At 41.4% G+C, this 10,470-nt stretch overlaps 1 protein-coding gene across 3 annotated transcripts; it reads right to left on the bottom strand.

Annotated features, from left to right (window-relative positions):
* Positions 1–383: 383 nt before the first annotated feature.
* Positions 384–2,912, bottom strand: LOC147602701 (uncharacterized). Of its 3 annotated transcripts, none has more exons than XM_086797660.1 (3): positions 2,726–2,912; positions 2,490–2,601; positions 384–2,318 (listed from the first exon to the last, which is right to left on the bottom strand). In XM_086797660.1, exon 3 carries the CDS (start codon positions 2,198–2,200, stop codon positions 551–553), a length of 1,650 nt encoding a protein of 549 aa, XP_086653786.1. In that variant the 5' UTR covers positions 2,201–2,318; positions 2,490–2,601; positions 2,726–2,912; the 3' UTR covers positions 384–550. The 3 variants fall into 3 exon arrangements, with proteins under 3 accessions (XP_086653786.1, XP_086653787.1, XP_086653788.1); XM_086797661.1 differs by having other exon boundaries at positions 2,490–2,574; positions 2,726–2,872; XM_086797662.1 differs by lacking the exon at positions 2,726–2,912 and having other exon boundaries at positions 2,490–2,628.
* Positions 2,913–10,470: the final 7,558 nt, after the last annotated feature.

The following is a 10,470-nucleotide window of genomic DNA, read 5'->3' as shown; positions in this document are numbered from 1 at the left end:
GTGTAATGATAAGTAAAAAAGCAAAAATTTAGGAAAGCGTTTGCATATTAAATAGCATCCTGAGACTGGTTACACATATGCATGCCCAACCCACAGAGCTCATCTCAGTTGTTACCCCTGCCCCTTGGATGGGCTGGCACATACAGGTAACCAATCTGAGAGAGAGAGAAAGTCTAGCTAGAATAAAAGTGTTTAGAATATAACTTAGTGATGAAGAAGAGATTGCTAGGTGCATGGTTGTTAACATCTAAGCATCAAAGAATAAAACTTGGACCTCACATTAGAAGACTTCAACAGTTGAGTTAATTGTGAAGAAAACCAGCCAATTTCAGTGATGTAGATTAAGCAATAGAAAAGATTGCAATCATAAAGCACATCTCTGACAGGTCTTCTTATATAAAGAAAAGGTAAAAAGGACAATGATTATTGCGCACACCAATGAAAAAACCTATACTTGATAGATACGAATACAGCACTATGTCTAACTTAAGCACCAGTTCAAAAGGCACATCCACTCAGCTTTTCCCTGCACGACTCAACCCACCTACTTTCAAGCTGCAGCTTCCACTCTTTTGGCAGGTCTCTCTATAGGTCCTGCTGGAGATGGGCCCCTAAAACCATTCGTGATTCTGTCATGCACACACAGGTGGAAAGGAGTGGGATTTATCTTCCTTTCTCGAAACCTGTAGCAATGTTGACAAACACCCAATGGTTTGTGGTTCCTATTCTCATATGCTGCTAGGCCCCGCACAACCCCCCTCATCTTCGAGAGAGCCTGCGGATTCAGGTACATTTGATCGGACTGCTGAGCCTGCAGATTGAGATAACGAGCCTGTGCTTGTTGTAGATTCAGTGCTGCACTGGGCCCTGATGCGAACCCAGAGATGCCACTCGCGACTCTGGGAAGGAGCATGCTAGTTGTTGGTGAGTACATGAGCGGTTTGGTAGCTGGTAACAGTGACGGAGAACCTAATGTTCCTGTCAGGTTCAAAATCCCATTTCTCTGGAGTAAAATAGGAGACCTTGTCAAGACTGCATCATTATATCTTTCCTGAACACCTTCTGTACTCTGAGATGCCATGGCATGCTGGTGAAAAGGCTGCCCTGATGCCCACATATGATCATTTCTGAGTAACATCGGCTTCCCATCAAGTAGTTCATTTTTATCCCTATTTTGCATGTCTATCTGATGTGGAGCTGAGCCGCGTGTCAAGATACTTTCCATAGGGGGAGACGTAGAGACCGAACCTACCTGCTTGTCCATGTGACTACCATTTTGCCAGCCAGGAATCGGACTAACATGATTTGCTTGGTCTCTTCTTAACAGAATTTTTTCACTGCTGCACTTCACATCAGGAGATGCACAATTGCTAAGCCTTTGGTGTATAGACTGTAGGCTGCTTTCAAGCAAAGGCCGTGATTCTCGAATCACAGACTGCGCACTTCTCTCCGGTGATGGTTGAGATCGTGGAATCACAGACTGTAGGCTCCATTCCCGTGAAGGTTGTGATTCCTGTGGACTGCCTTCAGGCAATGGCCGAATTACAGGATTGGGACTGCCTTCAGGCAATGGCTGAATCACAGGCTGGGAGCTCCCTTTGTGCAATGGCTGAATCGCCGGATGGGAACTGTCTTCAGGCAAAGGTTGCAAATCCTGATTTACCAGAACCACAGACTGTGGAGTGCTTTCGCACGATGGCTGAGATCCATGGGTAATCATCACTGATGCTTCCTGTAATAACCCAACTTCTGCAGAGCCACCATCATTTGCAGAAACACCCTCCTTGGATTCTTGACCCCGAGGGAATATGTCCCCCCTGGGAGAAACAGAACCGTCCTCCTCTCCGTTTTCTGCCTCTGCAATACGCCTCCTGAATCCCTTCCTCTCTTTCTTGGACTTCTTCATGGAGACCAGAAAATGGCAGTCTTTTTCCCACTTTGGATTGTGCTGGTTCAGGATGATGTTGAAATTGGTGTTCTCGTTGATAGGTAGCTTCTGGCGTTTGTTGTCAGTATCCTTTGCGGTGCGTCTGCACACAAACACAGCAGACAACTGGCCTGCCGGAAACCCCACCTTTTGACTCAGGAGGGCTTGAAACCTCTTGAATGTGAGGACGGAATGCACGCCAATGTGTCCCTTGTCATGCTCACGCTCGCCATCGTGGAAAAGTACTGGATATGGGGTAGCAAAGCTCTCCATTGCATGTGTGTATATACGTATGTAAAGTATGACCTTGCAAAACCCTTATGTCTACTGAATTACCGAAACCAAGCGGCTCTGATCATCGGATCCCTTTGATCTCGGCACAATATATACGCTGAAATAAATAGAAACAAGAGACGCTCCCATCAGATCGCTCGAAGATCTAGTAAAACTTGAGGTTAAACTGAAACGGTTACGATAAATCTATCAGTTTCCGGCCGTTTTGTGTAACGATTGTGGGAGGAAATCTGATCGAGTGGCTTCTTACGTTGACGGGAAACCTTACCTACGTAACGGAAAATTCACAGTAAAATAAACGGAAATGTGATGAAGAATGACGATCCCCGCGCTAACGCCACGGATCGTGTATCCTGCGCAACGCAGATCGACGGAAAATACTGATACATGCCAATGCGCGTTACATCAAATGGTGGCGGCAATTTAAACGAATCGCTGGCATCGATTTCGCAGTGCAAAAAACAGGCGGACAAACAACCAACGATTTGATCGGCAGAGAAATACCTGGCGACAAAAAGAGCAGGTCCACTGTGAGATCGGGATGACCACGGCGGGCTTGCAGCGATGGCGATGGCGATGGCGATCTAGAGAGAATCGAAGACGACGAGAATGGATCCCGCGCCCTCTGTACCTGCCCCCTCTTTTTATACCTCACGTGATCAGAGACACATCTTTTTATACGCATTCACATGATCCATAGTCCTACCTAGACGGTTTATATGAAAGTTTGATGACATTGATGGGTGTTTACACCACACTCTAAGTCCCGAGTGCATAAACATCAACCTTCAATCTTGAGTTGGGTGTTTCCCCAGTGCCCACCCATCATGCTCATCAAAGCCCATTCACATGAAACTCGCTGTTTTGTGATAGCCATGAGACAACACTCTCAAGAGCTCTCCCCATATCAAATGGTGGGCCTAGATGACCATACCTAGACGGTTTATGAAAGTTTGATGACATATCAACCTTCAATCTTGAGAGGTGTTCGATGACATATCAACCTTCAATCTTGAGATTGATTTATGAAAGTTTGATGGCATATCAACCTTCAATCTTGAGATGAATGTTTACACACTCGGGACTTGGTGTTTACACACTAAGTCACGAGTGCCCACCCCTCATGCATCATCAAACATCACTAGCCACATGCCATGGTGTCCCACCCCTCATGCTCATCAAAGCCCCTTCACATCACTACTAGTCCCCTTGATGTCCCACCTCTCACACTCATCAAAGACCATTCAATGAAGGTGTTGCGTAACTTGCATGTCATGGTGTTTTGTGACAACCATGAGACGACACTGTTAAGAGCTCTCACTAGATCAAATTGGTGGACCTAGATGGCTCTCTTCGACCCTAAGGTGCATCCCCAACACACACACACGCGCGCGCGCGCGCGCGCGCGCGCGCGCGCGTAACTTGCATGTCATGGTGTTTTGTGACAACCATGAGACGACACTGTTAAGAGCTCTCACTAGATCAAATTGGTGGACCTAGATGGCTCTCTTCGACCCTAAGGTGCATCCAACACACACACACACACACACTGTTAAGAGCTCTCACTAGATCAAATTGGTGGACCTAGATGGCTCTCTTCGACCCTAAGGTGCATCCAACACACACACACACACACACACACGTGTGTGTGTGTGTGTGTGTGTGTGTGTGTGTGTGTGTGTGTGTGTGTGAGAGAGAGAGAGAGAGAGAGAGAGAGAAGTTCATCGAGGTTGAGGTAGTACATCGAGGTAAGGTCTCTTCTTATCAAAACAAGTCCTAGTTCTAGGCTCTCTTCACACTACAAAACATCTCTAGGTGGAAATTACGATGACTAAAGAGGTAGAATGTAGTTTTATCACATCGAATAGGAAGTAGCAGAGCTTAGTATGCATGCGATACTATTAAAAAGGGCATTGTGACGGTTATCAAAGTGAATAAGCTCAGTGATAGTGAATAAGCTCATTGGTAGGCATAGTTAGAAGTGTAAGAAAATACAACTTGTGCATTCGCACAAATTGAAGAATCTTCTACAACACAATGAACTAAATGCAAAGAATTGAACTTAATGTTCACAAACCAAATTACAAATTGATGTGGCATCTACCCAATTGCCGTTATGCACTTTGGCAAGGATTTTTTATGGCGATCTAGGTAGACTCTGAGATTGAAGATGCCCAGTGAAGAACACAGTAGTGGAGATAAACAATCTCAATAAACAAAGGAGGCTACCGAACTCATCTATAGTACCCAAGGTTGGTCGGATTGTAGGTCGATCCATGTCAGTCACCTCTACAACTAGTTCACATGGACCAAACCGACCACATCACCTGACTGGGACTATTTGAAACCAAACAACTGATCATAGGTCTTGGTGGAGCTTCTAGGCCCATCCAAGTTCATGTGGGCGCTTGTTTGGGCCCCACACCCTTGAGGGCAAGGTAACTAGGAAAATCCCCTTCTACCCTAGAGTGTGGTCATATCAACCCACACTTATGCATCCTACTTAGTATAAAGCCCAGTCTATATAAATAGCCCCACAACCATCCAACCAGCCTATGTAATGTTTAGGCATTGTCGCGCGCTCAAGCGTGCTCAGCACTCAACACACAACGATTACTTCTCATAAAGGAGGCCTTAAAAAATAGACACAATGGCTACTTCTCATAAAGGGGGCCTTGCACATTCAGCCAACATGCCCCCCCAATGTCCACCCATAGGTGAACTACCTCTCGGCCCAATACCAAGTCTATGCAGATGCCACTCTCTAGTCGATCTCTCCTAACGTCCTTTGTGAAGATCTCGTGAAGATATTCACACAATTCTCTCTCGGGCAGTAGACTAGATCAACCTCTCCATCCATGATTAGCCCACGCATAAAGTGATATTGTATCTCAATATGCTTTGATTATTGCTCCTTTGTAACTCTTCTCCTTTGCAGCTCTCGGCCCAATACCAAGTCTATGCAGATGCCACTCTCTAGTCGATCTCTCCTAACATCCTTTGTTAAGATCTCGTGAAGATATTCACACAATTCTCTCTCGGGCAGTAGACTAGATCAACCTCTCCATCCATGATTAGCCCACGCATAAAGTGATATTGTATCTCAATATGCTTTGATTATTGCTCCTTTGTAACTCTTCTCCTTTGCAGCTCCCATGTCCTCTAAAATTCTCCTCAACCAGACAGCTTCACATGAAGCAAAACAAGCTGCCTTCTAGAAGAAAGGGCCCATAAAGGTTATAGTGGTAAACTAATCCACAAGAGGTAAATCTAGACCCAGTGAAAACAAAAATCAAAAATTAATTTTCTACTATCACAGTATCATCTCCAATCAAATTCACAAAGTCAAGCCAAGGTCCTACTCGAGGTATAAGTCATGTCGTACTCTTGAGTGTAACTCCAACGTGTACCTCTATCTTCAACACCCGCATCCCTGCCACCATCAATGGCTCTCTTGAGGTTGATTTGAGACCCTACTCAATACACCAACTCCAAATTTAATGTATAACCGTGTTTGCATACAAAAATTAAACTCCCCACTAACTTCCTTTACTCCTTCACATCCTAGTAAGGTGAAGTGTCTTCCTCCAACCAACTTCGCATTCAACCTCCATAGGGGTCCCAAACTGACCTACACTTGGCTATACCAAATGCGTATTCCTCCTACATGGTTTTGTTGAGAAATGAAGATGCAATCTGCCTTAAACTATACCTCAATCTCCAAACAAAAATGCATAGGGCTAGGCCAAGGTCTATCATTTCAATCTTTGAACCAACATCTCCTTTGTCTCCTAGATCTTCTCCACATGGTTCCCAATCAAAATAAAGGTCCTCCACATAAAGGACTATGGTCATGTATGTACATGCCCTTCTCAGAGAAAGTGTATAAATTTGCATATGATAGGCTTTCATAAAGAGGAGAATTAACACACTCTGAGAGTGACCAAAACCGAGCAGGAAGCATCTCTAAGGGAGTGAAAAAAAATCTAGCGAACAAATTTGCCAATGATGATATCAAAACATATATTTTTCGTGCTAGCTCTATAACTATTTTCCATCCTAGTAGCTACTTCTACATGAATATAAGAAGCCAACGGAGGTCAGCTTTCCCATCAAGCAAGCATCCAAAAATATCTTTTCTTTGGCTTCATTGTCACCCTTGACCTATATCTCAATCGCATGTCGAAAATGGAACACTACACCATCAAACAAACAAACATACATACAAAACTACAAAAGAACTCTCACTTGCCTTCATATTCATCCCATAAGAAATTATTTACAACTCCATATTAGCAAGAGATTCATTGGAAAAAATAAAATTCACTACTATGGAACACCTCAAAAAAAAGGTATATTCAACGTCAAAACACTCTTCGTATAAATAGTCTATGAGGATTTCAAAGGACCAAATCACATAAAAACATCCAAAACTCGAAAAACACTTGGAGTAACACTGGCCACTTATGTCGCACACTACATTGTTCCCTATGAACACGCTGCATCTCAGGAGAGTTAATGCCCACCTCTTCCATTGTTGAATTAGCCAAATCAGCAAGCTTTTTAGTGGAGGATGCAGCAACCTCCCCATTGCACAACTTGTCTCATATGCCCTCCAGTTGTGGACCAGTTCCCAAGTGCTTTCCTGTAAGAAATTCATGGTAGTTTGAGCTTTGCAAAATTGCGAAGGACAAGTCTGCACACCAGCAACTTCATACAAGGAAATGTGATTTTTGAATCCGTCCTTTGCAAAATTGCCAAGGATAAGTCTGCACCAGCAACTTCATACAAGGAAATGTGATTTTTGAATCAACAAGCTTTTTACTAGAGGATGCAACTTTTTACTGCAAAACTTGTCTCATATTCCCTCCAGCTATGGACTAGTTCCCAAGTTCTTTCCTGTAAGAAATGCATGGTAGTTCGAGCTTCGCAAAACTGCCAAGGACAAGTCTACACTAGTAGCTTCATACAAGGAAATGTGATTTTTGAATCCCACACTTGCTCTCATGCTAGAGTTCTTTGACTCGGCCAAATTTGTTGTTGGCACAAACAAGCCATAATCATTTTGCATAAGAAACCATGACTCTAATTGAAGGCCCTAACATCCCACCATGCTATCCAAGTTTCCAAGCAAGGAATGTCTCCCTCTAGGGCATGATTATTTCGCCAAAACTTTTGCAATTCTCGCTTGCATTGTTCACGGATGGTGGCAACCTCTATGGGGCTTCTTTCCATTTTCTACACAAAATCTTGTGGTCCTCCTAAGAGTATGCACATATACATTTCTTTGTATGATTGAGCATGCTCTACTCCTAGTGGAAAACACAAGATCTCTCCTTGCCATGCATGATCTTTTTAGCACCACCATTATACACACACCACACAGCTAACCAATTAGTACTAGCCTCGTCGGCCATGAACCCTCAAAAATTTGGAGTTCCAAAGTGTGTCTTAACCATAGCATTTAGCATTTTCCAAAACTCAATCTGGGCATTTATATCCTCCACCTTGAACTCACATGTGGTTATTGTTAATAACTCACATGTGGTTATTGTTAATAACTCACAGATGAAAGGGTCATACACATGGGCACCCCTTGAAGATAGCCCAAGACACACGGTCAAAGTGAATCCACATCTGAGACAAGCACCGTGAATCTTTCCCAAAGACTAATTCTCAAATGCATAAGCTAATCTGATTAAGCAACACGTAACCCATAAAAGATAATTAATTAAACATATATTAAGTAAAGTGCCTTGATGAATTTCACATGGAGAGAGAAATATTTTGACGGCAATAACACAAGCCGTGCATGCAAGATTAAGAGAGATTAAAATTAAGGATGAACACAATCAATGGATTAAATCTCCCCCCCACACATATGCCCAATATGCATGAGTATTTGGAATCTTTATTAATATGAGTCCCATAGTTCTTGGGCATGGCATGTACATTTACATGAGGAAAGTGTATCATACATGAGACATCTCATTACATGCTAAATGGGTAGGTACACTCGTATCTCATGCTTACACTTTCCAAGTTTAAAATGCACGACTCACTACAACTACTACAGTGTATCAACTAATACAAAGACCTTAGGTTTAAATATTTACATCATTTACAAAGCTTTCACAATATCAATCCTAAGAGGTGTTTTCCATGCTAGCTTTCCCCAAGCTATCTGCCACATCCATTCCTTTAATCCGAGTCCTCTTCACCTATATTAAATCATGTTAGCACTTACATAACATCATGTAGCATCCCATACACCACATCCTCGTGTTGTGACACACACTACACCAAGAAATGGCCCCAAGCTCACATCATTTAACAAGGATCAACCTTTAACACATAAATGGCAGCCACAATTGTCCAAATCATGTTATGATGTGCAGTGACGATAGGAAAACCAATAATGAAGTCCATAGAGATTTGCTCCCATGGTTCATTTGGAATGGGTAAAGGCACAAGCAATCCAAAAGACTTATTTTTAGAACTCTTCACTCTTTGACAAGTAGCACATTCATTCAAAAATTTAACCACATCTTTCTTTATGTGAGGCCAGAAAAATTTCCTTGAAAGCAAATCTATTATAGCAATTTGACCTTGATGTCCCATAAAAGGTGGTTGGAGTGATTCTTCCAAAGCTAGATGTCTAAAAGGAGTTGTGGCATAAAGCCACTTTTGGAAGTACAAATAACCATCTTTTATGGAAAATTGGACCATAGGAGTAAAATTGTTATTACAAATTTTAGTCTATTGTTTAAAAAAATCATTATCACTTTCATAGGAATTTTTCATATCTTTGAATGAATTAATTTCAAAAGCAGAAATGTTATCAATCATGGGTTTTCGACTTAAAGCATTTGCTACTTTGTTTTCTTTCTTTGGTTGAAATCTTTGGATAAATGAGGCCCACTTTATGTGATTTTGACAAATTAATGGGGGTTGAGTGAGAAGATGTTTAATGCTTTGTTGATCAATTTTTATTAAAATGTCAAAGCCCATAAGATAATGTTTCCATATTTTCAAAGCATGCACCACAATAATCAATTCCTTATCATAAGTATTATAGTTCAATTTATTGGGTTTAAGCTTACGACTTTCAAAAGCTATGGGATGATCATCTTGCATTAATACAGCACCACACCCTTTTCCACTAGCATTAGTCACAACAATAAAGAATGGCCTTGAAAAGCCATGAAGTTTCAACACATGTGCATTAGCGAGTGCTTCTTTCAAAGATTGAAAAGATTTTTCTTCGTTTGGCCCCAATGAAAAAATTTAGCCTTCTTTAAGAGTTTAGTAAGAGGATTTGATTTATAGGCAAAAAATTTTACAAACTTTCTATAGAAACTACACAAACCAAGGAAGGACCTTACCTCGTGTATGTCTCTAGGCTTTGACCAATTGACAATACACTCAATCTTTTTGGGATCAACCCTGATACCCTCAGCAAACACAATATGCCCCAAATATTCAAATTTTTCTTGAAAGAAAGTGCTCTTCTCAGGATTTGCATACAATTCATTTTCCTTCAAAAGTTGAAACACTTGTTCTAGATGTGATTCATGTTCCTTACACGTGTTTTGCTAAAGACCAAGATATCATCAAAAAACACAACCACAAAACTTTGATACTTTAAAAACATCATGTTCATCAATATGACTAAAAGTGGCCGGTGCATTAGTTAGACCAAATAGAATGACAAGAAATATGAAAAGTAGTTTTGAAAACATCCCCCTCACACATTCTTACTTGATGATAGCCAGATTTTAAATCAATTTTGCTGAAAATTTGAGCACCCTTAAGCATTTCCGAAAGATTATCAACTCGTGGTATTGGGTATTGATTTTTAATCATGATTTTATTTAAATTACAATAATCAATACACATCCTATAAGTGTCATTTTTCTTTTTGACAAGCAATATAGGAGCCCCAAATAGTGAGCTACTTGGCCTAATCAATCCCTTATTAAGTAACTCCTCAATTTGTTTTTATAATTCCTTTTGTTCTAATGGGTTCATTCTATAAGGTGCTTTACAAGGAGGTGACTTTCTAGGAATAAGGTCTATGTGGTGATCCTCAGCCCTAGATTGAGGCAAAGTTGGGGGTAGTTGTGTGTGGTCTCTAGTTAATTAGTTAACCATATCAAATTGACATCTTAATCAGGCCAAAACAATAATGAGACTGGAGGCATGCAATTTATTTTTTAAAATAATATCATATTGACATTGAAATATAA

Source organism: Cibotium barometz, chromosome 66 (genome assembly GCF_041138505.1).
Source record: "Cibotium barometz isolate CiBa-2024 chromosome 66, ASM4113850v1, whole genome shotgun sequence".
NCBI classification, from domain to species: Eukaryota; Viridiplantae; Streptophyta; class Polypodiopsida; order Cyatheales; family Cibotiaceae; genus Cibotium; species Cibotium barometz.
Note: the sequence above shows the minus strand (reverse complement) of the source record. Positions and strands in the feature narration are given on the sequence as shown.